General features: G+C 35.9%; 3 protein-coding genes and 1 long non-coding RNA gene across 10 annotated transcripts in view; 2 read left to right on the plus strand and 2 right to left on the minus strand.

Moving 5' to 3' along the window:
* The first annotated feature begins 1,053 nt into the window (after positions 1-1,053).
* Positions 1,054-3,848, plus strand: LOC106150860 (uncharacterized). 2 transcript variants are annotated; one of them, XM_087011041.1, is made up of 8 exons: positions 1,054-1,213; positions 1,374-1,485; positions 1,743-1,817; positions 2,077-2,196; positions 2,518-2,622; positions 2,982-3,071; positions 3,271-3,325; positions 3,492-3,848. In XM_087011041.1, exons 1-8 carry the CDS (start codon positions 1,130-1,132, stop codon positions 3,652-3,654), a joined length of 804 nt encoding a protein of 267 aa, XP_086867167.1. In that variant the 5' UTR covers positions 1,054-1,129; the 3' UTR covers positions 3,655-3,848. The 2 variants fall into 2 exon arrangements, with proteins under 2 accessions (XP_086867167.1, XP_086867168.1); XM_087011042.1 differs by lacking the exon at positions 3,271-3,325.
* Positions 3,849-4,713: 865 nt separating this feature from the next.
* Positions 4,714-8,437, plus strand: LOC106150858 (epimerase family protein SDR39U1). Its single transcript, XM_013523873.3, has 6 exons — positions 4,714-4,871; positions 5,373-5,479; positions 5,685-5,770; positions 5,968-6,086; positions 6,475-6,621; positions 6,965-8,437. The coding sequence occupies exons 1-6, from the start codon at positions 4,841-4,843 to the stop codon at positions 7,369-7,371; spliced, it is 897 nt and encodes a 298-aa protein (XP_013379327.2). The 5' UTR covers positions 4,714-4,840; the 3' UTR covers positions 7,372-8,437.
* A 53-nt stretch (positions 8,438-8,490) lies between these two features.
* LOC106150848 (AP-1 complex subunit gamma-1) overlaps positions 8,491-26,828 on the minus strand; it is a 30,274-nt gene continuing 11,936 nt past the window's right edge. For 5 of the 6 annotated variants that reach the window (XM_013523854.2, XM_087011031.1, XM_087011032.1 and 2 more), the window contains 19 exons: positions 24,797-24,938; positions 24,361-24,457; positions 23,961-24,037; positions 21,805-21,819; positions 20,700-20,795; positions 19,982-20,062; positions 19,701-19,799; positions 19,443-19,498; positions 14,722-14,835; positions 14,358-14,498; positions 14,150-14,204; positions 13,604-13,819; positions 13,219-13,346; positions 12,650-12,896; positions 12,304-12,424; positions 11,825-11,965; positions 11,297-11,457; positions 10,973-11,071; positions 8,491-10,505 (listed from right to left, as the gene is read on the minus strand). In XM_013523854.2, the coding sequence (XP_013379308.1) occupies positions 10,404-10,505; positions 10,973-11,071; positions 11,297-11,457; positions 11,825-11,965; positions 12,304-12,424; positions 12,650-12,896; positions 13,219-13,346; positions 13,604-13,819; positions 14,150-14,204; positions 14,358-14,498; positions 14,722-14,835; positions 19,443-19,498; positions 19,701-19,799; positions 19,982-20,062; positions 20,700-20,795; positions 21,805-21,819; positions 23,961-24,037; positions 24,361-24,457; positions 24,797-24,938 (2,188 nt within the window). In that variant the 3' untranslated portion in view covers positions 8,491-10,403. The remainder of the gene's footprint in view (positions 10,506-10,972; positions 11,072-11,296; positions 11,458-11,824; positions 11,966-12,303; positions 12,425-12,649; positions 12,897-13,218; positions 13,347-13,603; positions 13,820-14,149; positions 14,205-14,357; positions 14,499-14,721; positions 14,836-19,442; positions 19,499-19,700; positions 19,800-19,981; positions 20,063-20,699; positions 20,796-21,804; positions 21,820-23,960; positions 24,038-24,360; positions 24,458-24,796; positions 24,939-26,828) is intronic. The other variant, XM_087011030.1, reaches the window with a different exon arrangement.
* LOC106161033 (uncharacterized) lies at positions 16,700-19,002 on the minus strand. The gene is made up of 4 exons (XR_015333905.1): positions 18,547-19,002; positions 18,300-18,352; positions 17,687-17,796; positions 16,700-17,391 (listed from the first exon to the last, which is right to left on the minus strand). It is a non-coding gene; the product is annotated as an uncharacterized LOC106161033 (long non-coding RNA).

Consider the following 26,828-nt stretch of genomic DNA (forward strand, 5'->3'; position numbering starts at 1 on the left):
TACTACTTAAACGATGTGCAAAATAACGTGACAAGTCAACCACTGCCCTCTACAAGGGTTACAGCATTTTTCAGTACATATTCACAGATATGTCTCTGGGTGATTCATGACAGGATTCTCTATTGCTGTGGGAAAAGTGCACATAATTAAACTGCGGTCCTAGTAGAGGGTAGTCTACCACCACCCAGTAACCTTCCCACCTCCAGCACAATGTTAATTCCTTTCTCAAAACAAGAAGTTCTTGCTCAAAAGTAACTGTTCTCTCGTTTATTCAAGCCAGTGACTGTGCGGTCATCAACAGCAGGCCCGTAGCCAAGGGGGGTTCGGGGGGGGGGGGGTTCGAAAGAACCGCCCCTTTTGCTGGGAAAAGGTCCACTCTGGGTAACATTTGATCTAGGTTAATGAAGTTTTTTTATGGAAAAAGGTCCACTTTTTCAGAAAAAGAACCCCCCTTTTAAAATTGCTGGCCACGGGCCTGAACAGTATGTAACCGCATTATATCTTTAAGACATAAAAAAAAACAAACTAAAAACTGTTGTTACTCTGAATAAAATCTGGCGGAAATTCAAATGTGATGGTTAAAAGGAGAGAGAGCGAGAGCTACATGTATATAGAATCCATATTTTACCATTAAAATAATACTCAGGTCCATTACATGCGTGTGTCGTGCTATCAAAAGAGAAGAATAAGGCCTAAGAGCAAAGTTTGGGTCTTCAATATCAATTATCAGTAGAAAATGCTTACATATGTAGATTTCCTTAATAGTGAATAAAAATTCTGAAGAATTCATGCTGTGCGATCGGCTAAGTCAAATCAAATAGGATCTATAAAGACATCACGTAAATTGATGTTATCTCAACAAATAAACAGTTATTACGGAGAATAATTTCGTTATCTTTCTGGTCTGAAAATTAAGCAGTAAACAAAAGTGTAAGATTTCAATGCAATTCAATATTTTCTCACAAACATGATGGTATCTCTACAAAATATTTCCATGAAAATCATTTCCCGAGAAACGTGTCAGTCGTAGATGTTGGAAAAAGTATAAAGAATGTTTTAGAATCCAAATCTTTACAGTTGTTTTACAGCTTATGTACAAGAAACACAAGTGTAGCAAAGAACAATAGAGATGGCTGCCATGAAATGCATCGTGTTTGTTGTAATAGTACTATCCGTTTTCTTGATCGAAGGAGGAGCTGGTGGATCGAAAGCGGTATGGTGTCTGTCTTCTCTCTCTCTCTCTCTCTCTCTCTCTCTCTCTCTCTCAGGCTTACTAAACCTCTTTTTTTTTTGTGAACAGTTAATTATTTGCAAATGTGTTTAAGTCTCAATCCCTCCATTTTAACGTTTGTTTTCTTTGTGCATGTCATCAGAGAATTGAGAATGAGAAGGCGCGTGGCAGAAGAGCGCGGAAAATCCTAGCATCAGCAGAAGAGGTGATTGAAGCGGTCTCCAAATTGACAAATGATTCGTCTTCATCTGAAGGTATATATAAACTTCTTATATTCTAGTTCACATAATTCTACTGAACGTCCTTGCATATTGCTGATACCTTTGTTTTTTTTTATTATTATTGGCAATAAAATAATATCTTGAATTTTCAACTTTGGCATGGTAAATTCGGAAAACAAAAGCTACACTGGGGATCATTTTAATAGTTCTCCCCAAGCAATTTTACACAAATTGTCAATATGTTTTAAAAACTTACCAGATAACGTTATATATGCTTGTATTTCATGAAGGCAAACCTGTTAAAGACCTATTGGCTGAAGCTAAAAATGTCCATAAGAAATTAAGAAAAAGTATGAAATCGATAGGTACGTTCGTATCGTCTTTAGTCTTTCTTGATCTCTCTCTCTCTCTCTCTCTCTCGTGTTAAAAAAACCTGCTGTCAGTTCCTTATAAACCAATGCAGGTCATCCACGAAACTTTAAATGGATAATAGTTATACCATAAATAAAATGTAGCGCCCTAGCAGTTCTTATTCATGCAAGAAAAAGTTAAATAATCTGATTTGCCATTTTTATCTAATATGAGTGTAAAATATATATTTGAATTATTCATTATATATATAAGGGAAGTTCTTAAAACAGCGGCCCATGGTAGGAATGCTAAAGGTGATCAAAACGCTCTCTGAAACTGTTGGTAACGCGAGCTCTACAAACGCCGTATTGGACCTTTTGATTGGATGGTCAGGTATTGTACTTCCTATAATAGACCTAATGATTTAAGTAGTATTTCACTGAAGTACATTGATTTTTTTTCTTACATTTTTAGTCTTATGCTTATGATTGACCTGGAAAAAATTCCTAATAGTTTTTTTCTTTTTTTTTTTTTTTACTATGAAACCGTAAATCATAAAGCGACTTCTTCGATCCGGTAGTCTTAGACTCAAGGTGATATACAAAACCTTTATTAAGTATGATAATACAAAGCACAACGGAAAGCGTGGAGACAGTCTCCGTCAGAACTCTGAAAGTCAGGGTAATATCCCGATTATAACATTACTTGATTTAGGTCCCCTGAGCCGAGAGGGAAGCTGCGTGTCCATGACAACGAGCATGCTGTCGGACTTGGAGGGTAAATCGGTCCTTGTCGTGAAACAATTGAAGACAGAGGGAGGTAAGCGATTATCCATGTAATTTCTGAAATCTATACCCCTCCCGCCCCTGCCTCCCTTTACCAAAACAAAAGTTTGAGTTCCGTTATCAGCTGAGATGGCAAACAAAAACACACACAGATGTCCCAAGAAACGTGTCGCCCCCCCCCCACCCCCACCCCACCCCACCCCGCCCTTCCCTATAATAATCTGTCAAACAATCGCTAAAAGTAAAAACCTCGGATAGCTCAATCTCCTATGAGTTTGTTCTTGTCATGCATCGAGCACCTTGTGTAATAAAATATATGTCTGTACTTTATCATCTGTCTCATGTGTAATCACTTTTTTTTTTACTGAAATTTATCTATCTGTTTTGTTAAAGTAACCAAAGACAATGCAGAGAAGTTGACTGAAACATTATCGGCCGTGTGGTATACCAACAAAGCACTGAAGAAGTGTTTGCGTAAAGCAGGTACAAGAAGCCTCTTTACCCCCATGCTCTAACTCTTCAATCCTCCCTCTCTCTCTCTCTTTCCCTCGCTCTCTGGTGTGAGTGGTAAAATAAAGGCTTTTAATAGTAAGTAATGGATTTATTATGACATTTTGCACAAGACGATCGTTACATGTAGATTGTTACAGGCTCCATTGAAAAATTATTTCTTTTACTTCAGATAACTATGTCAAAAATGAGATGAAAAGTGTAAATGGAAAGAAATCTGAGATGAGGTAATGTGTAACTAAAACCTCGATCATGTCACACTGTAAAAAGTATATGTATTATAGCAAACATTATTCTGCTCAGTCATGTTATAGTAGGCCTAAATTTTAGTCATAACTGTAATGGAAATTATGAGCCAAACAGTTTTTTATTCAACACGATTTCTTTTTTCAGTAAGCGCGGATGGAATCCCAGTATTAACTTGGGCCGCGGTTTCTCGCTTGGCTTCAACGGTTTGAACTACAGATCTAGAAATGGTCGTTTTTCGGCTAATCTAAAACCCACGTTCTCAGGCGGTGGAGTAGGAGCACGAATCGGGTTCACTTGGAAGTTCTGAAATTACCAGAGACCTGGAAAGTAATGACATCTTCTTCGGTTGTAAAAAAAAAATCTATCTATCAGACTTGGAATTTCTATTCTCTCGTCGATTGCACACGTATTTAACTTATTTATGAAGGTCGTCATCAAGTCGTCAACGTGTACCCTGTGAAATAGGTCTAATGGGAAATAAACAAAACTATCTTTACCATGTTTTTGTCTTTGTTTTTTGCACTTTGTGATTGTTTTTGTTTTGCCATAAGGATATATTTAAGGATCTCTCTCTCTCTCTCTCTCTCTCTCTCATATTAATTGGTATCGCCATCTGATGGAAAAATAGATTAGGCCCTAATCAATTGCAAATTTTCAAATGTCTCAATCGCATTAAGGTAGGCCTACAGACGAGTGCTCAGGGAGTCAGGCTAAACATCTTGTTTTAACAATGAACGCAACTAAATTGATGCTAAAAAAAAAAGCAATTCAAGGCCTAATTATTGAACGAGACAGTCGCATGAAACAATAAACCAGCTTTGATATAGGTAGGGGGCCTAATGAATTAAGGGAGTAAATTGTCAATAGAAGGTGAGTACAGCGGCCACGTGCTTTACGGCAGTGAATTATTAATAATATTGTCCAACATTTAATATATTAAAACTCTTTGGTCTCATACGACATCTTGCCCTGGTGTAAGTTAAGGTATATGTGCCAGCGTTGCCCCACACGACACGACTTGACGTTCCAGAGTGAGACAGACGCCTTTCGGTGTCACGGTGTCAGACCGTTGTCGTGATCAGACCGTCTAGAGAAAATTAGATGGTAGCTTTAAGTCATCTTTGCAACATCTTCGATTGAAGCAAAGTTTTATTTTTGAAGACGTGGCGCCACAACCGTTTACAAGCGCGTATTAGGGCCTACACAAAGTAGGCCTACGTTAACAAGTTTAATTACGGCCGCGTATTAATCAACCATCTTCGAGCTTACTCCATAAAACAATACTTTTTCTGTGTTAATATCATTATATATAACCCAAAAAGGCGAAATATCTCAATTCGTACAACTATTTCTTCTCTGGAGGCAATAAGAGCACACGAGAGCACACGACGTTCGAGGCACGCGACACCGGAAACTGCCATTCATGGAGTTTGCGCAGTTTAAACTTCCTTGCACTTGGAGCACATTATGAAAGTCCTCTGTTGACTCCTTGAATGCAAAATTCTAAAATGCGCGTTCTAATAGGTAAGTAATCACTTGATATTCTTAAAGAGAATGCGATACTCACATTTACGCAATTTGAAATGGATGTCACTTGGTTTTTTCACTGATTTAGCATTGAAAAGCCAAAGAGCCCGAACTACTACTACTAGTACCGGTAGTTACTTACATGTACCTGTTCTACAATACAATAAAATAAATTTTATTTCATATCAGGTATAAATTGAAAGGAAACATTAGCTTTACAGCTATTCACCAACTGGGTAAGGGCAGTGCAATATTTACACATGAAGCTCACTTGAGCTCACACCTGCGAAACCCCCCCTCCCCCCCCCCCCCCCCCCCATCAAATTATACAGGATAGCCCCCTTGTACAGTAACAAAAAGTTTAACTCAGATAAACACGAAGGTAATACTTTGTTAATTCAAAGACAACCAGCAATATTTTTATTTACCATGCATACGTGCAAAAAATAAGTAGTAATTCCCAACACCAAGTGCTGAATATTTCCATCTCTGTTTCAGGTGGTGGTACCGGCTTCATAGGTAAACACATTGCCAGAAAGCTCGCAGACAAGGGGCATGAAGTGACCCTGTTATCAAGATCAACTGGAAGGGGGAGATTAACATGGGTAAAAAAAAATTGAAAGTTAAAAAGTTCAGATAATTATTATATGTATCAGATACTACAATGATTTCTAAAACACTCATAAAGTATAAGAATTTGTCACTCCTCAGCTCACCTGAATCTTTGGGCGTACAGTACTGAAGATAAAACCACAGTGTAGTGTATACCTGTGAAATAATCATTACAGCAAGATGGCTGTTTTTCCCTAGGATGAACTGTACAAGAAGGGTCTCCCTGATAACACTGGGGCAGTGGTGAATGTGGCCGGAGAGAATGCACTAAATATGTTCAGAAGGTAAAGACTGCTGGATTGTATTATTTTTGCAAAAATAGTTTTGGGATACATCTGTGTTAATTTTGAGTTGACAGAAGTAGTTGATTTTATCTTTTTGTTAATTCAAAAGCCATATATAGACAAAAAAAATTCAGACACATAAGATTGTAAATAATTGTTCTGTACAGCACTTTGAATTCTTTCTCATCCTATATCAGGGGCGAGGCCTACAAGAAGGACATCATTACAAGCAGGGTTGATACAACTAAAGCTTTGGCTGAAGCCATCACTGCAAGTAAAAATCCACCCAAAGTTTTTGTTAGCACTTCTGCTATTGGTGAGTTCAGTAAGAGATGATTTTCAACCCTTGCTGTCACTGATAAACCTGCACATGTACTCAGAGAGCCACTGACACACCCTTATTCTGAAAGCAGTTGCACTCATGCTCACATCAGTAAACGATGGATGCATGCACGTACGCGTGCACACACACACACACACACACACACACACACACACATGGATAAAAGTGAAATTTCAAAGTTCTTTTTGCATATTTTCATCTATTTTCAATTTAAAGAGACATAGGTTTGAAATAGTAGTTACAGTTGTGTGTTTGCACACATGAACATAGGAATAGTGTATGTACTTACTACCACAAGTTAGATATTCATTCGAAAAACATGACCTTAAGCCTGTGACCATTGTTTAATGCTCACTTACAGGTTACTACCCTCCTAGCAGCGTGGCAGACTATACTGAGGACACCAAGGTGACGGGCATCGACTTCCCGTCAAAGTTGTGCCAGGACTGGGAGGAAGCTGCAGTACTTCCTGAGGGCAAAGGTGTCCGTAGAGTGACCATCAGACTTGGTCAGTAGCGAGAACCAAAAACTATAGATTGTCTAGAGGATTTTTCTTAAAACTGTTACATCAGTTTTTTTGTTTGATTTTAATGTTTTTTTTTACTCTTAGAGGTGTGGATAATTTGGTATTATTTAAAAATTCGGCATAATATGGAGCATCTAAAAGCATCAAGAAAACAGCAGTATGGTTTTATGATCACTTTTGGTTCACTGCCTTTGCGTTGCAGCCAAAATTGAAGCGCTAGAACACCTCTACAGGTGGAACTGATTTTTGTCCTCCTGTAGGGATCATACCAGGCAACTTTTTATTTATTAACATATAATGGAGCATGTATATGTATGTTCTTCAGGTGTGGTATTGGGGAAAGATGGCGGCGCTATCAAACAGATGTGGTGGCAGTTCTACTTTGGAGCTGGCGGAAAAATTGGAACTGGACGCCAGTTCTTTCCGTGGATCCACATAGATGATGCTTCTGGGTTGTTTGTTTACAGCATCGAAAATGACCACGTGTCAGGAATTTTGAATGCAGTGGCTCCCCAGATCTGCACCAACGAGGAGTTTACCAAAGCATTTGCTGGGGCTATGAGAAGGCCTGCTTTCATGCCTTTCCCTGCTTTTGCAGCCAATTTAATTTTCCAGGATAGAGCCACAATGTTATTGGATGGACAGAAGGTTATACCTAAAAGAACTCTGAAACTGGGATACAAGTTTAAGTACGGTCACCTGGACGATGCATGTAAGGAAATTGTTAGTTAGTGAACTTTGGGAGGAAGAAAAGTCTATCTAGACTTTAAGATAAACCCAAACTGGTTTCGGTCTTTATGCTATCACCAGTTAACCACATTAAGTAATTGATTTTACTTATAAAGATTGTCCACGGCTGCCCTCTGTGCTGTCATTTGTATTTTAAATTCTCTCAGAAGCCTGACATAGCACCTTGGTTCAGTTAGGATAAAACTGACGTGGCTTTGTTTTTATATACTCAATCAAGCACATGTCAGCGCAAGCATTTTTGTTATATATTTTTATGGAAAAAGCATTCAGTCGATGCCTAAATGAGATTTTGACATTACTATTGAATTTTTGTTTGTTGGTTACCTTGTAATTTTCTTCAAATATTTGTAATTCTGTGAAAATTTCAGTGGAGATAATTATTTTCTGTGCATTTTTATTTTGTGATTTATACCAACCGGATGGAGAATGTAATTTCTTATTATTGTTATGTATTGCCATTGCTTCATGTATATGTGGTGTTAAGGAGGTAAAGATTGATGAATGACATTTAGGTGAACAAATAAATTTTCCAGTGTTGTCTACTGGAATGGTAACTGATAATGAACATGAGAAATAAGGTCTTAACTTGGGTTGTTTGTATGGTACCCATTAGCTCTTTTTTTGCCAAATACTAGTACCTACGTATTAATGAAATATGTACTTGGGTCATGTGTTTGTACACTTTATAAAGCATGTATTTAGATCTGCAGTCAAATGACTTGTGTGCAATAAGATCTGAATGTTCCAATCCAGCTGTAGTTCAGTCTAAACGCACCGTTGAGTGGACTATATTAAAAAAAAAAACCTGATTGGACTGGTGAGTGTTTCTAACATTACAAAATACTGTTGACCAATTTCAGTTTCATTTGAAAATGTAATTTTTTATGTGTCAACTCATATTTTTCGCAGGCATTCTGTGATGCTGGGATTTATTAATTTTAATTACCTACACAAGAAAACTTACTTGGAAAATTGGGTCATTCATAGTTATAAAACAGTTTGTTCTCATGGTTTGTTCGCATTTCATTCAATAAAGCATTCAATGTTATTCAACTTTTTTGGCCCAATTGCTAGAGGAAGGGAAGAATCCAGTCTACTTGCTACTGGTATAATTGGGAAGGCATTTATTCTTTAGTTTCTTTACATATAGCATGTCAATATTATTTAATCATTCATAACTAATACATTCACATTTACAAGAAACAGTGGCATTCAAAGCATCAATAATTACACTGTCCTTTTTAAGTTTCATAACAAGTTCGGAAAATTCATTTATGTATCATAGTAGTGTTTAAAGACTCCCATGTAAATGCAACCTTACACCTTTTCTACAGCAAGACCCATCATTTCGGTTTTCCTTCAAACAACACTCTTAACAATTACATATATCTGACATACCTCTGGTTTCAAACATTTCATTTTTTATTCAATATAATAACTTATTCTGCAAACTTTCTGTACAGCAAGATCCAGGTTGCCACTATTAGATCTTTTCAACAAAATCATAATTACAGTACATTTATTCCTTCACCAGTCCTTCATTGGACTCCATACTCTAAAGTTATAGCAAGAATGCTCGACTTGCTCAAGTGTAAGATCCTTTATTATTTCACAACTTTTTCCACTCTGTCATCAGTTGAATTGCAAGACCAGCTTATTTTCTATGTACAAATTACATATCCTGTGGTGAAGAACAATTTGGTTCCTTTCTGAACTACACATTTTAAGTATGTGTGCTAATAAATCCATCACCCCCCTACATTTCTCCACCTTTGAACCCCCCTCCCCAATGCAATGTTTCTGGAAAACGCTTCTACTTTATCGTTTAACTGGGTACTTGTCTACTTTAATTCATACCACATCCAAACCCCTTGCCTTTTTTCAACAACAGATTAGAAAATGAAGTAAGCAGTTTAAATGGGCTAGTTTCAAAATTTGAAAAAAAAAAAAAAAAATGCAAAACATCTTTTTCACTTGTAAATTACAGCACTGCAAGATATCAGTGCCTATTTAATCAAATATGTCAACATCATAACAATAACAAGTATTATAGAAAGCATAGCCTAAATCTACTATCCTCTCAGGATATGCTCTTTATTAAAGCTGATCATCACCTGTATTCAACAACACAATGTGTGCGTTTATCGAGGTGACCAAGAAAATAATTAATTTGTTCCACACCTGTCGCAAGAGACTACCATATTAAACAGTAAATGCCAAATTGAATCTAGTCTATTTAATATACGGTAACAGTTATCACTCGCCTGGAACACACCACCACTTTGAAACTTTTTTCTGTACAAATGGACCAAACAGTTTTTGGAGATAAATATGACTTTTGGTTCACAATTGGCAAGTAATTACCGTTTACACATAAAATGAGTGCAGGATAAAGCATGCAGTCCTCTCTTTTATCACACAGCTTAATTTATGATGGGTCACCAGTGCTAGTAACATTTTTGTCCTCATTTGTCATAACCCTGCACATCACAAGAGAAGATTGCTTAATTACATATTTTATCAGCCCAATTGACAAAGAGTGTTTGACTTTTTAGTTCTGATGAAAGAGTGCAGAACTAGGAGGCCTACTGTTCCTACAAAACTTGTAGGACTGCTTGCCTTCTTTCAGTCTTGTGCTGACAAGTCCGGGAGTCTCAAACATTGATCAGAATGCTGAATCACATTGGCCAATCTACCTTGCAGTAATGGTAATCCCCATTGCTGAACTTTGTGTAGAAAACCTGCCTCTACTACTGCTGGCTGAAAATGTTGGTTTATATGGCAACTCAGAGGTAATTTCATATCGCTGTCCCTGTATGTTTTTTCTCCTCCATGCTGTTTCAGTGAGTCACTCCCCCAGTACAGCATGCAAAACCAGATGTTTATTTCCAGCTCGTCCCTCGTGTTGTATGTCCGTTCTGGTATATATCATACAGCAGACTTATTCTTTAGTACTGTCTGCTTCCTCATCTCCTATCTCTGGGATAATGCAGAGGGACCCCTTCTTCCTCACACTACTGCCATAATACTGGCGGGAAATTACTAACCTCTCCCTGTTCTGTTACTGGCACTCCATTTACTGTGTACGCCATGCGCAGCCTCATCCTTATAGGTTGCTGCAATGGAAACATTCAACACATGATAACATGTTTATTTTAAATTGCAATTTTTAACCACCAAATCTGAAATATAGATTTTAAATATGATTTTAACTTTCTTTACTTTTTTTTTAATATCAAATATTCTATCTGTAGTCTATTGGCTATGGTTTCAGTCCTCATTGATGGTGTTCTTTGATAAAAACATGTTACAAACAAGGCTCAGACCTGACATGCTAAAGTTATAAAACCATTTCTACCATACCTAATCCCTAACTGCATGGTCATCAATATTTCACAACTGTTACAATGAAAATATCAACTCTTTTGTATTACAGCCTACATATAACACTTAACCTACAACAATTTCCTGGCGGCTTAACTTCATCACTGTAAGCCTTTAACTACTAGTGAGGTTAATTATTTGGTGAAAAGAAATTATATCATTTAGAGTGAGATCAGTAATTCCTACAATAGTGTCTCACCTTTTGTGGATTGTTCACTTTGACTATCTGTGTCACACTGCCACTGTTGCTGGGAGGCACGATGTTGCCAGACGGAGAAAGCATTTGTAACTGGAATGACTGGAAAAAGAAGAGGAAAGAAAACGTGATCTGAGATAGAGCCAAATATTTCATTTATTCAGGCTAGTCAGCTGAATTTTACACAAACACATTTGTTTAGTCAATAGAAATAGTTAAGATTTGGCCTGAAAGGACAATGCTGTTCACAGTTACAAAATATCAGAGTTATTTTGAGCATGCTTTATTCTGCTAAGTCTGACAATGGATGTCAAGCTTCAAGCTTACCTTGGGCACCGCTGCTTGAAATACAAATTCTAGCAGTGGGTTTGGACTTGAGTTGGTGGCAGTAACTGTCATTGTGGTCACAGTTGAAGGAGGAGGGGCTTTCTCAAAGGAAAAGTTCAGGGAGAGTCCATCTTTTTCAAAACCAACTATGTCTGGGATGGCTGCAAGTAAAAAGTGGAAAATATTGTTTTAAAACAAACAATAGGGTATGAGACTGACTTTTGGGATAGCAGTTTGTATATGTGTTAATCAGCAAACAGAACCATGTCAAAAATGTTCCCTCATGAGAAAAGTCATCTTAAGTTTTCATTTCCCTACAAATAATGAACTATATACAAAACAAAACAGTGCAGAAACTTTAAAAGGCATAGTTTTCAAATTCATCAAAGCATAAATACTTCAAAGACTTATAACCATAAACTTGATCATAAATACTTAACTATATAATCTTCAACTTTATCAAGCAATTTTTTATATTCAAAGCTCACACACACCAAATAATCCATAGAAACAATGTTGTGTACTCACAATTTTCATTCCCATTAACAAGTGGCTGTGAGCCCATCATATCCAGTAATGGGTTGGGTGCTGCTGCAGGCATTCCCATCAGACCATCCATCAGGGGAGGGCCGCCCATCATCATAGGGGGCGGGGCACCTGCACTGGAACCTGGACAGTATGGGAGAAAACACATAATTCATAAACTAAAAACAAAACTTTTTTACAAAGCCAAATGTGTAACTGATATTACACTTCACATTTTTTTTTTTCATTCTTGTAGGCTAACATTGCAATTCAACAAAAAAATCAGGCAAATAAATCATCTGTCATTAGTTTGTCAAACATTTAAAGATTACTGTGTTACCATATGATTTTTAACATGTCATTCTACCCCTTTTATCACACTTTAACCATTCTGCATTCCCAGGATAAATAAAGACCTTTCTTAAATTTATCAGCCCACGTGTCTTTCGCTATCGTAGATAAACACAAGAACCCCCTCATACCAGACATGTCTATATCTCCTAGCAGATCTAGCAGCTCTCCCCCAGTGCTCTTTGGGGGCTGTGCTGGCTGTGCTGGGGTGGCAGTGCTAGGACCCCCTAGGATATCCAGGATGTTCTGGCTCTGGAACAGATCACAGTGACATCAAACTCCATTAAAAGGTTCATTAAAAGATTACTACTCCGTCATGAGCTTCTTATTTTTCAATTTTTTATGAAACCCTTTGCCTAACCATAACTTCTCATGTCATTTCCTTCCTTACTATTGCAAATTTTCCCTTTAAAATATCACTTCGGCAAACAATCAGTCTAAGTCAAATCAGTTCAAACACACGCTAACTTCACACACCTCGGTGGGCTGCTGAGTCTGTGTCGCAGGACTAGCTGCCCCGCCATTGAGTAAGTCATCTTCCTTTTCGCCCCCATTGGCCAGCATGGGTTCGTCCACCCGCGTTTTCTCCATGACGGGCATTTTCTCCAGCAGTCCTGACCTCATCTGGTCCTGAGTGCTGAACAGGGTGGAGTATTCCACAGAGCGCTGCTGCAGCTCCACACTAGTGCTACGGTTGTAGAATGCTATTAACTTCTGGATTTTACTGAAATGATGAAATTAGCTCTGTGTTTTTAAAGGAAACATGATGATGTCTGAAAGGCAAATGGATTATTTCAAAGAACACAGCTCCGCTTTTGTGCTGCTGTTGTAGAATGCTTCTATTTTCAAAATCTCTCAGCATATTGATCAACTTCTACATGACAAAAACAATATAAGAAAGTAACTGTAAGAGCAACTCAACATTTCTGCTTTTATTATAAAGCCAATCTCTTACAAGTATTTGCTCAACTCTTTAAAAAGTCATAAAAATCTCTTTAAAGCAAGGTTCTAAAGATTGTCAATTAAATAGGCCAAAGTCTACTTACGGCTGCGTGCTGCTGAACCTTGTACTCAGTTTCAATATGGCAGTAATCACATACTCCTTACTTGTCAATGTGGAATTGTTGTTGACTAATGCTCTCTCTAAAACATTTAACACATCTTCTTCACTGGCCTGGAAAAGATATTAGGAATTGAAATCTATTGATGGATTTCATATCATAGGAATTTTGGTAACTACAATAATTACATTTTTCTCTTTAAAGAATAATAATTCTGAGAAGATTTTTGCCCTTGTGAATTAAAATTTAAATAAATTTCTGAAATTTTCACCAATAAACTGAAACTGTGTAATCAAATACACAAACCCTACAGTAATCCCAAGTGTTAGATTTTATTTACTTCTATTTTACTTCTAGTATCTAAACTCACATCTAGAGGCTCGGAATCCTCAATTGACGTCCCAGCAAACAACTGATCTCCGTACTCTCCTATACACCAGGTGGCAACCTGTACAAGAGGCTGCTGACTGATGTCGTCCCGCATGGCGCGGTACAGGTTCTGAACAGCGTAAGCCTGGAGGGAGTCTGCCTGGGACACTAGCTGGACAAGAGTGGACACCACGTCGTCACGCACATAGTTTCCAGCCTGAAAGAGGATATTAAAGTAAAATAAATCACATAATTGATGGGATCTTTACACAGCTGGTTTAAAGTGTAAAGACTTATTGAGTCAAGATCAGCACTTCTAGTCAAAACTTACAAAGAAACTGTCCAACATTGTAATACATAACGCTGCATGCATGCGTGCGTGCACCTACATATGTCTGGGGTGGTTCAAAATATTAAAATTTACACTTATTCACCTTAGAGATCTTAAAATTTTCACTTAGAGATCTTAAAAACAACTTATAGATACTTCAAAATTCACATTCCATAATTTTAATAGAATGTTAACTGCTATTAATGATCTACTCACTGTGGTCAACACTTTCATCACCGTGTCTATATGCCACCTCCTGTTAGGGGAATATCTGAAAAGAAACATCACATATTCAAATGTACAAACTGTCAAGATATATATGAAAGTCCAGTATCACAGTTAATGTACTGAACTACCTAAGTTAACACATAAAGACTTGTTGTGTAACATGCCCCTGGTCAGTGTACCCTGCTCCAACACTTACTTTTCTGAAGCAGTGACCAGGTTAGAACAGCAGTCGGCTTTGAACTCTGGCTCACATTTCTCTAAGAAGGACAGCAGCTCCTTGGCCATCCCCCGTATATTATTCTGGTTGATCAAGGCAAAACACAGTTCCATTGCACGTCTGAAATGACATATTGAAATAATACCAATACGTAATGATTATAATTTTTTAACTAAAATTCTTAATTCTCACAATTTATTTCTTTATAATAATAATATCAATTTATTTCTAAGAGTTGCAGTACATTGCCTCAAAGTGCATATTCATACATTAAATAAAGATCCAACTGAATTCCAATTCAATTATCATTTAAATAAATCAGCTTCTCTCTTATTGTATTTACTTTTTTATGGAAACATCTGGGTCTTTCAGACAGTCTACGATGGTACTCCGATGTCTCTGGACTGCATTGTAATCTGCATGGACTACTCTCAGTAATGTGTTCAGTGCTACGTATCTGGAATTCAAAGATAAATAAGACATGAAGAAAGTGTTTCCTGGATCATAAGTATTGATTGGCTGTAATAGCTATGTGTGTGCCAACAGTCTGTCCGCAGATTTCGAGCTGCGCGTGCACACTGACTGAAGCGACGGCCATTTTCGCACTACTTTCAGCAAAATCGAGTGAAAATGGACGACTTTTGAGCTCTTCGTATTTTCATGTGTAGTTTTGTCAACAGTTGATGTGATTAAACGATAGATATATAAAAAGAAGCGGGAATATCTAGGGATTCGGAATTTTAAGGTTAGTCGTCATAAAAAATAGATTCAGAACGGTAAAATGAAAGGTTTATCCACGCGGGTGATTGCAAATGGTGCCCCGTTTCAGGTGTCCGAAATTTTCTATTTGAAGATCTCTATAAGAAGTTTAAATTGTACAAAGTTTTAAAAACTAAATCATGAAAGCTGGTTAAACTGGGTCTCTGGCAGTATATATATATTGAAAATTCAGCTTTGTCCATTTTTTTTAGCGCGAGGTGAACTCGACGCCAAGCACTCGCAATTTTGAAGCGTGTGGCACTAGGGTGTTTCAATTTAAACAAAATTGCTACAATGTTGATATCACCAGCGTTTTATATATATTCTAAAAGGTAAACAAGTGTGCTTTGTGTTGATATGAAACACATGTTGCGTTTGGGTCCCAACTCGTTGGCAAAGTGTTCATATTCCCGTGAAGTCGGTGTAAAAGTCGGCAAAATCGATTTTTTCAAGTGCAGTAGGCTACTGTGATAATGTATCGCAGGAAACGCAAAATATTTTCAAACAATTACATCCTGCAGAAAGATAAGATCATAAACTTTCAAATGATATATCATAAGGCATGTCTCCTACAATTTTTACCCATTTTGTGTGAGGAAATTAGTGCATCTCCAAAACGACGACAAAAATGGAACCCCATTTTCATCATAATTTATAGCGTCACGTGACCAACCTGAAGCACTGACCCGACTTGGCAAGACTACAAGTTTTCTCAAATATTCTGAATATCAGAGCAAATAAGTTACAATAAAATTAAAATACAAACAAGTGCTGTACATCTAACATCAGAAATATTCCAAGTTATATGCTTCATTCTTGAAACATCAAAAATGGTATAGTTATGACGGTTGACCCACTCCACAAGAAATCCAGTGTGAATTTTGACCAATATAGAAAGATATTGCTAGATCTAGTTATAAATAAAACAAGATTTTTTTAATTGGATAAATATTTACAATGAAATACTGGCCTATGGCCAGGTTGTACTTTTTAAAGCCCGAAAGGGTTTTGATAAAAAAACCTTTCAACACCGGTTTACCATTTATTCATTATATTAAGATCTGCACTTCTGCCTTGTTCTCTTATTTTACTGCTCAAGATTTATTTCTATGTACTAGTACTATTTTTGTCTCTTACATATTAAACTATATAAAATAAGACTATTCCAATTGTAATTTGAAAAAATATCCCTAATCTATTTAAAATTTACATTTCTCTTTTTTAAAAGTGCAAAATTTTGAAATCTGTGTGCTAAACAAAACTAAGTAAACATTTAAAACACATGTCCTTAAAGCAGTGTCCCTGGGAAATGTTCATTCAGCCTCATGAACATGCACTGAACTTTTTGAAAGTTTTTTTGAAACTTTTTGCTTTTTAAATTAAAGCAGTTAACAAGGCTCCAATAAACTCATTTGCCAAAGTCTGAGGGCAGGAGAAGCACCTGCCCCAGCAAGTTATGAATATTACTTTAGCCAAAACTGACATACAAGCTGAAAATTCTTGAATATAATTTGTAATTAAATACATATCAAAGTGCATTAAAAAAAACTTCAGTATACGAATATGTTTCAATTTTTTTATTTCCTTAGAATCTTCAATTGCCAGGTCATTTACCTGGATATGACAATCAGAAAACAAAATCAATTTTCAAGTTCAAAATTGGGCCGTTTTCCCAGAGTGCCACCCTGCCACCCAGTGGTTGATAGATTCCTTGACTAAATGATCATCAAAACCTGGCCCCTATAAAACTGCTGTCAAAATTTTGTTAACTTAAGCATAATATTCCCCAAACTTGACCTCCAGTCAGATTCGATTCTTTTGAGAGCACTGTATCCTCTCTCCACCTGAGAAGTGGACAGGCTGAACAAGGCAATTTCAATTAGCATTATTGTATGTATTCTAATCTTTGTCTGGTCTCCTAGCCTTGGAAACAAATCAGTACACATATCTTTACTTTTATTCACTATAAACATGCCACCTATGTGCTCTTTAAAGGCAGGCCACTCTCAATGGAAGTCTTTTGGATCAAAGCCCATCCTGTATAATACTTGAAGAAAATAATGTTCCAGAACTTGTCTGCTATGAGAAAGGTTTCTAGGGTAAACAATATCCAAGACTCTACAAAACACCATTTCTTGTTCAGTCACACCTGCATCAACAGCACTATCACACAAAATCGTATGGAAAATAATTTCCCCTGGTCTTGACCAGAACACCTCTTCCCTTATTGTCAGCTGATATGAAATTCGGGAATCTGTTAAAAATAAATATAATAAAATGATAAAATCATACATGTAGAAACAAGAAATTTATACAAAGCATATAAAAACTGAAATTAAATGAAAAATCCATAGATTAAAAAAAAAAAAAACTCACCTCATTGTCAGTCTCACACCAGTTGTTTGTCAAAGTAATTTCTTACCATACTATATAGTAATAATAATTCCTTGGTCCTACTACTAGCAATAGGCCAGTTACAAAAAATACAGAAGTATTGGCTTTTATATATATATATATATATATATATATATATATAAACACTTAATTACCTTCTGCTTTGTCTTATTGGTATCTTTTTATCATTTCATGCCATCTATTCCATGCATTCTCATGCTATAGCTTAGGCAGGGATAGGTATGCTGTCAACATTTCACTAAAACTGAAAAAGCACAATGCATACAGTAGGTCATAAAGTGTGGCTGTGTCTTGACAGACTATTTTTTAAAAACTTGTTTAATTTGAAGACTTTTATTTTAATACCAACAATTTCAGATAAATTGAAAACAAATGTTAAAAAATCACAATATTTAATTTTAAACTTATAATGTAAAACAACTTTGGAACCTGCCCAAGAAAGACCTTTAGTACACCTGTAATGCTGATTGCGCAATGTGCTAGTTAACAGGTGTGTATAGACACACACACCCTATTTTGGAAAAGATCTAGAAACCAACTCCATAAGGAAATACAACGGATAAAGGTACGCAAGTACACATTTTATGTAAACAAAGTACAGCTGTAACTTTGCAACAAAATGTAACATTCACTAGTACTGAACGTCAACAAGTGCATCTGAACTATGCGAAGGGAGCTCTCCAAAATCATTTCTATACATTTCGGCGCTTATATGAAACATAGTGAATTAAAAAAAAAAAGACTCACCTTTTAGTCGGCAAACCCAAAGCTATGTAACTTGAAAGGCAGGTTTTTCCATTCTAAAAACATATAGTAAATTAATCATATACACTGTATGTTATGGCAGCATGGTTGATCTCCAGCACCGATGTCGTTTTTTTACGTATTATTTTTCATAACAACTCTCACTATGACAGTGACACATTGTATACTATAAATATACACTTGAAAAGCTGAACATTCAATTTTTTTTCAACCGAAATGCAAGATTTACCGGGAGAAACGCTCTCCAGTCACTTGCTCAGTGCAACGTGACAGTCCCAGTTTCGACTGACCTACATAGTTCGCACTAAATTAGGGATTTCACAAAAAAAGGACGGTTGTACAAATTTTTTATTCTTTTTGGCTCAATTCCATTATATATAGTTGCATAAATCGTTATAATATCGATAAAGTAAGTTTGTCCATTTTTTCTACAGTCATTTCATTTTAGGGTACAAAATTACACGATCTGCTTGAGAAAAATGCGAGTGCTATTTTTAGACAACTGATACAAGGCTTTCGTCGAAATTGAAATGTTCATTTTACATTGTGCGTTTACATCAAGTTCTAAATTTTATTTTTTGAAAGTTTCAAGCGGAATAATGAGTTAGTCACAGAGCTTCATGGATTTATATTACAACTACGGGTTTTTGAAAACATGGCGCGAAACACAAGTCGCGGACTATTTTGTGCAAGCGCGTAGGTGTTTTTGTAATGATCACCGCTTACGCATTGATATGCAAGATCTGCGGACAGACTGAATATGGCTCATAAGATGATAAAAAAAGAGAGAATAAATTCAATACTGCCAAGTCAATGAAATATGCATTAATGAAACCTGAGCCCACTTGCCAACTTTGCACAGGTTTGTTTCTTAATCATTTTATTTTCAAACACATACAACTTCATATCTTATCTGTTGGCACCCTTGTATACATGCAAATTCATCATCATAGAAAAAAAAAGATTTTCAAAGGAAAAGAAATAAAAAATGCAAAGCATTTGCAGCTTCTTAATGGAATTTTGTGAAAAAAAAACTTTCTTCCAAACAAGTAATAATAACTTGTGCATTACAGAGTTCAAATTCTAGTGGCAACCCTAATTACATTTTGTGTCTGCAATTATTACCTTATGTTTTTGTCACTGTTCAGTAAAAATCTCCCCAATATATTAACAGCTAGCACCTGGAAGAAACAAACACAGATGAACATAAGAAAACATTCACCTTTACATGATGTTTTTAATCAGATTTCTACATCACTGTAATAGTGCACTCATAATATAATTATATAACTTATTTATTCACAAGACCAACTGGACACTCTTTTCCAATCGATGACTATTTTTTGTCTTACAAAAACATGGACGTTAAAAAAGTCTCCTTACCCTAAGTCCTGATTCTGATTCTATTCCCATGATTGTGAGGACAATTTCATATAAAATAGCATGGCCAACATTTTTACTCGTTTCTGTATTTGTGGCCACCTGGAAAGGAAAAGCTTATCATCAATAACCAACAAAAGCAACATGCTTTATTATATATGTTCCGATTTTCAATAATAATCCATATAATCATATGACCAATGTTTAAATGAGTATCCGTTCTTTTGTAATCTGACTGGGTGGCTAATTAAAACTAATCTTTGGATCAGAGTCGAAAAGCATACCTGTGCTAGTATATCATTCATGGCTTCACTGGCCTCAGCATCTCCCTTACCCAGTAGCCTTAACAGGTTCAAAATCCGCACCTAGAAATAGGAAAATAACAGATTTCAGTTACCAGGTCTGATACATTTATACTGCTCCTACTAGTTTTACTTCCGTTCCCATAGCATACAGATGCAGCAGAATCTCTTTCAGTATTCTACTGAGTCAACATTCGTATTGACTAAATGATCATGCACATTTGGAGTCAGCTTTCACTTAGAAATAACAATCCATTTTTTTCTGCGACATTATGGGGGAAGATGTGACATTGCAATTTCTCCTCTTTATTACTTCATTACTGGTGCTTTTTGATCACAAAATGTCATAATAAATAGTGGCAAATGGCATACCATCATCTTATGAACTTCACAATTGACAGCTTTTTGGTACTAATTCAAGAACTAAGAAATTTTGAAAGATTAATAGGCTCAAGGATATGCTTCAAAAGAAGGAATTTATTAAAAAATTCGTCGAAAATTTTAAACTCAAATTACTTTAACGAAAGATAAACCAGCAGCAGAAGATGTATGAAATTTGGCCCTGGCACCATATTTTAAGCTCACTACAGTAACTATGGATCTTTCTTGAACTTAAGTGGAACAAAATGTTAAGACACGAGTTAAGACCAAGTTTTGGGCCTCAGTTAGTCCCTAAAACTGACCCCAGAAGTATACTGACCTGTAGGAAAGGGTCACTGACTCCTGATACATCGTGTTCTGGGGAATAACCAGCCATTATCAAATTCTTCAAAATACGCACCAGCTGCGGAACAACCTGAAATGAAAAATAACCGAACATGTATCAGATCAAAATGCTTTCAGTCAAATACTGAAATGTGTCCTTGCCTTTTGCATTTTAGTTAAAATAAGATAATTTTTCACTAAAAAGTTTAACCTTGAGAACTTTTCAAACTGGCAAACAAAAACAAATGGCAACCTCATACATGTAAACATAGTCTAAATGTTATGTTGATGCATTTTAGCTATTTATGAATCAGAATTAACAGTAAAAGATGGAATAATTTTTATAAATGTGGTTCAAGTTTTTGATTAACTCACATTTCATCTGGTTCAAAGGCAAGATTTTTTTCCTATGGTGGCAATTGCTGAACTATACTCACATTTAAATTTATTTTAGCATTATCAACTGACTATCAAACACTACAGTTGTAAAATGGAACATGTCACAACCAATATTCACCATGCTTTTAAGCATTAACACAAAATCTATATTTTCAATATCACAGCGGTCTTTGTCACATATTTTAGCAAACAGCCTTTCACTTGGGTATAACACCACAGAAGATGCACATCACATTATAAATTACAACTTCTATTCTTGTACAACATCTGTGTTTATGTTAAATTAACTAATACCCATAAATGTATTAACTTAATACATGTTTGAGAGTTATTTTCACATATTAGCTACTATTAAAACAACATGAAATAAACTGAAATGTTGTCAGTGAAACCCCATGATATCTGGTGTACATCAGCCATAGAACCTTAATTTGAAATCAAACATATGCATGATACCTAATAATACTTTAATAATGGTCTCATACTAGCAATGATTTATTAAAAATCAATCATGAAAATTTACCAAGTTATCTGATGATAATTAAAGGAAACCTACTTAGCAAGGTAAGCTTTGATCAAATTTTCAACAAATTTTTGCCAAATAAAAAATTTTTGTTAAACCGAGACCAACTACATATTGTAGTTGGTGATGAAAAATCGAGACTGCTTTCTGAAAAAATCATGCTTAAAAAGCTTCATACCTCCATAAACTCATCCTACATCAAAGTGGACATGGTATGGGAGGAGAAACAGAAAAAAGGAAAAATAACAAATCAACAATAAATATAGCAAGTTCTAGCACAAAAACTACACTCAAGCACTGACTCCTAAAGATGTAGAAGAGGGCTGAGAAAATGGTCTACTTAGATCAGTGCTCGGAAAATCTAAAGAGAAAATATGTCTATAGATCTATTTTCATGTTCTCTGCAGAAAGTCTAATGATCTGTCACAAACGTGCAGCAAGAAAGTAGAGAAGCAGTAAGTATATTTATCAGTTAGAAGTTTAAACTTGACACCACGCCAATATGTAGCAGCTTTTATATCAAAGACAAGTTGCTGCTTTGATGACATCACCAGATGAAAAGAAATTCAATTTTATCACTTCCTTCAAGTTAATTTGAAGTTTAAAGCAAGCAGTTTAGCAATCAACATGACCTTTTAGATGTCATGTAACAACACTCATTAAATCTAGTAAGCAAGGCTGACGCATGTACAGGCATAAAAGAAAATTATTCACAGAAACTGATTAAGGCATTTGGTTATACAAAATTGAAAATATCCCGATTCTAAATAAAATTTTGTTTCTACGTAAAATTTGGTGGCTGTATCTGAATAAAAAAGTTTTATCAGAAAAGCAGTCAAGTGGAGTTTGGTCAGCCATAAGCTCCCACTACCTTCAGACAGCTAAAATACTGTTTAATCAATTCATTTTCACGGTGACATCATCAAGACATTAACGACAGACATCTGTCTGACCATATCTTACACAGCAGGTTTCACCTACATATCAATTTATACTACATAACACAGGCCAAATGGAAACCATTCACACTGATGAAAGCAAAACAAGTGCTAAACACTAATAAAGCACTGCAGCACACAGTAGGTGGAGAAAATGGGATGAAATGGGATGTCACCAACAGCTTACAAAACAACATACAATCAATGCTGCCGCAGCATGTATCAATATAAATGTCACGATTGCGCTGTGGAATAATCACATTCCCCTATCCAGTTTTTATATCAAAAATACCAACCTACTAACACCTAGACCAAAAAGATACCATAGTCAGAGTACTTTCCTACTACATTCTCCCATATAAAAAGGCTGAGATCTTATACAGCAAGGCTGTTGCCAAAATATGTGCCACAAAAACCATAGCTCAGTACATCTAGAATCCTCATGAGACCAAGGCTGCCAACTTCATAATAATATATTTAAATGTTTTATACAATTCTGACCACCCAAAACTTTGAAACTAAGGTGTTTTTAAATTCTGAATGACAGTACTAGATCTATGCATTTTTAGAACCATAATATTGGCAACCCTGTGAAGCACTGACAAGTTATATTAACAGCCCTATTTTACATTACAAATAATCAAACAACTTAATCTAGCATTTTCTAACACAAAGTCAAGACAACACAGCCACAACTAGGTCGTGATATCCCTAACACAAAAGCAAAGACAATAAGGGCTATTCCACAGGTTTTCACAGATAAATCCACAAAACATTTGCAATGACAAACAGCTTCTCATGACCCGGTTTCTTTTTAATAATTAAATTACAGCAATTTGTTTGTGCATACATGTGACTGTGTGCTTCTCTGTGCACGTGTTCTCAAATATGGGGGCATGGATATGTAATGCATATGCACACTGACGTGTGTGAGTGTGCGTGTGCATGCATGTGTGTGTGACAAGTCAATGAGAGGAGCAGCAGCTTAAACAAGCAGATGCACAGGCCATCACCAAGAACTGTTCTATTGGTTGTAACTTTCCCAAAGGCAAAACACAATAACATCCACCAACAAACAACATACAATTATATGAAACACTGGATTTAACTCTGATTAGTCTGTTACATGCATTAATTCTAACATAAATCACTTGAAATACAGTAATTTCTTCTAGCTTTTTTTGACGGAACAAATGTACACAAAAACTACATTATGGGCAGCCATGTTAACAACAAAACCCATTCAGCCTAATTCAAAACAGCATTTTTTTTCAAGATGAAGCACTCTTTAAACAAAAGTACAGCTGTGAAACTAAATCTGGGCTTGATTAAGGGTCTGAACAGATATCATTACATTCCCATGCCAATGAAGTTCTGCTGCATTCATAATACTCACCTTTCTAAAGTGATTAACAGCATCTATGCTTAACTTGCACATCTCTGTGATAAGACAAACTGCCGCTAACAGGACACCTGGAAAAATTTTTTTTACATATAACCTTCTTCATTGAATTCTTAGAAAATGACCCAAAAAAATTATTTTTGCAAAAATTCCTAGAAAATTAACAGACAATAAAACCTTGCTCATAGGAAATAAAAGAGAATGAAGCCCTTTTTATAAAATTAGTAGAAAATAATAATTAAGTGATGGCACCTCGCTCACTGAATTCCTGGAAGATTACGAACAGGAAATGACACCTTCCTCATAATATATATCAACCATAAGAACTAATATTGAAAAAGAAAAACATAGCAACTCAAGACATAATCTGTTGATCAGTTACATATTAACTCACCATGGTTTTTCTCATTGAGCAATGTCCGTGTAGCAGGCAGGAACATCTCCATAAGGTCTGGTACTTTTCTTACTATACACAGGGCACACAGTGCAGACTGAAAATACACATATCATTTGTATTACTTTGCCCGAGTTTGAAAAATAACCCTAATTGAATTCCCATGGATTTCACTTATTTTATTAGGAAAATTATTTGAACTGTTATGTTATTCAATATTTGTGTGGGAGTAAAAAATCAGTATGCTTTTACTAAATGTGACAATATCTGACATAGAACTTGCTTCATGAGTCATCATGTTAAGACATTACAAAAATCTGTTCTGTTTTGAAAATAAAATAATGTTAAGTTATTAGGTTGTAAGTTTGGGAACAAATACAAATCTAACCACAAATGGCATTTTTAAAATCAGAATCATTATCATTAATTTCCATACCTTCTTCTTTAAATATGCATTGGATGATTTCAACATTTTCTCTACTTCTCCTGCCAGATCTCTGCTCATTTCCACAGAGCATATGTTTCCTAAAGTACACAGGGCCAGACTGGCTATATATTGGGTCTGGTGACCCAAATCACTGGAAAATATAACATTTTCATCAACAACAGTGTTGGATGTTCTGATGAAAAACAAAACTAAACAAAACAAAACAAAAAAATACCTACAAATAAATAAATTAATTAAAAGTTAAATAACAGCAAGTACATATATCAAAAACATGACTTGTTTCTTTTTCTAAAAAATCAATCAATATCTGCACCAATCAAATCAATGTGATATTGTCATTAAACTCACGAAGCTCATGGAGATGTACATTTCTATGGACAGGAAACATGCTATTAACAGCTCAAAATCAATAAAGCTACACTGTGTGGAACTACTGAACATTTTCCACTGCACAAAAACCCTCACTATGTTTTATATTAATTGGATGTAAAATACAACATGTGCAACAGGCAAGATTTAATCAGTCTCAATGATTAACCTATGTTTACAGGCATGAGATTTGGTTTTGATAAAAAAGTCTGAAAGATTTTTCGAAGAAAAATCTTAACGCACACGTAGTGTGCGTGGGGGGGTTGTTAAGGGGGGTGCGCCCCCCTTAAGCCTTGGAAAATTTTTTGACTTTTGCATTATGAATGGTGCAATTTCCTTGCATTTAAGATCCCCCAAAAGAACTTTTTATCAGGCAAAAATGTGTAAAAATACATGAAATTTCATACAAATTTACACAAGAACATTATTTAAATAGAATAAATAATACAATCTATCTATGGAATTTTTTTTTTACTTTTGCATTATGATTGGTGCACTTTCCTTGCATTTAAGACCCACAAAATGAACTTTCTATCAGGCAAAAATGTGTAAAAAAATGTGTAAAAATACATGAAAATTTCATACAAATTTACAACAGCATCCATGGAAACGAGGTTAAATTTCATAAACGTCAGGGTCGGAAAACCCAGATATATCGCACCTAAGCCGCCCCCGGTAGCCATATGCTGTTAGGAGACGTTATTCAAAGTAAATTTGTTCTAAGATATAATTAAGGTTCATTTTGCATGCCTGTAAACTCCTAGATCTAAGGGTTTATCTTACATAGAAGTGTGATTTAACATCGTGTAAATCATAAATCGGCATGAAATAATTGACTTTTGAAAACGTACACAACTTCTTTGCTGCACTTGAAATGACCTCGTTAGCTATAAATATGATCCTTTCACCTTGCCACGTGACATCATTTGATCCATATACATGAGTAGTTGTCACTGTTGAAGGGAAAGCACGTCTATTTATAGGAACTGAAATCAGATGACGCAATGTATTGTTGTGTTCAGAGAGCGACTTTCACTTGACCTTCTTTCCAGTGCTGTATGTTGAACAGTACGTAGCTGCACCGGTATTTCTTCTCATTATACTTCAATTTGAGAAAATAAAAAACTTAATTGACTTGTATAATTTCCCACCGGTACGATAGGTATTTAATAAACATACCGGGTGGAAGAATTTTGAAAAATTAATAAGCGTACTGGGTATGTTTATTACAACAGCATCCATGGAAACGAGGTCCCCTTTTAGGAGAGCGCCCGAGGGCGCATCTCTAGGAATTTTTTGGCGACATTTTCAATTTTTGGGCGACAATGTCGCAATGTCGCGCTCTGGGCAGAACCCTGCAACTCAAAACATGAAAATTTTCAAATGCAAGTTCAATGTCTTCATACGACATACACACAACCGATCTAGTAGCTTCATTTTCCAAAACGCAAAAGCGACACACGATACCACATGGAAAAAACCGCGCAGCGCTATATGAACAGGATACAGGCCGTTTTACGGTAATTGCATTCAATGACTGTATAAATGTCGTATAGATGTCGCAAAAGTTTCCCCCTTGATAACAGTGCGTCCCAGAATCGATATATATGTACGGTTGGTAACGTTTTTCGGCAAGGTCAAAATTGAAAAC

Source organism: Lingula anatina, chromosome 4, assembly GCF_051362555.1.
Source record: "Lingula anatina isolate TDL-2025a chromosome 4, LinAna3.0, whole genome shotgun sequence".
In the NCBI taxonomy this organism is placed as follows: Eukaryota; Metazoa; Brachiopoda; class Lingulata; order Lingulida; family Lingulidae; genus Lingula; species Lingula anatina.

Coding starts and splice junctions, on each gene's coding strand:
- LOC106150860 (XM_087011041.1), top strand. CDS start 1,130: ATGGCTGCCATGAAATGCATCGTGTTTGTTGTAATAGTACTATCCGTT. Junction 2,197..2,517: donor CCTTTTGATTGGATGGTCAG/GTATTGTACTTC, acceptor TACTTGATTTAG/GTCCCCTGAGCCGAGAGGGA. Junction 3,072..3,270: donor GAAGTGTTTGCGTAAAGCAG/GTACAAGAAGCC, acceptor CTTTTACTTCAG/ATAACTATGTCAAAAATGAG.
- LOC106150858 (XM_013523873.3), top strand. CDS start 4,841: ATGCAAAATTCTAAAATGCGCGTTCTAATAG. Junction 5,771..5,967: donor GCACTAAATATGTTCAGAAG/GTAAAGACTGCT, acceptor ATCCTATATCAG/GGGCGAGGCCTACAAGAAGG. Junction 6,087..6,474: donor TGTTAGCACTTCTGCTATTG/GTGAGTTCAGTA, acceptor GCTCACTTACAG/GTTACTACCCTCCTAGCAGC.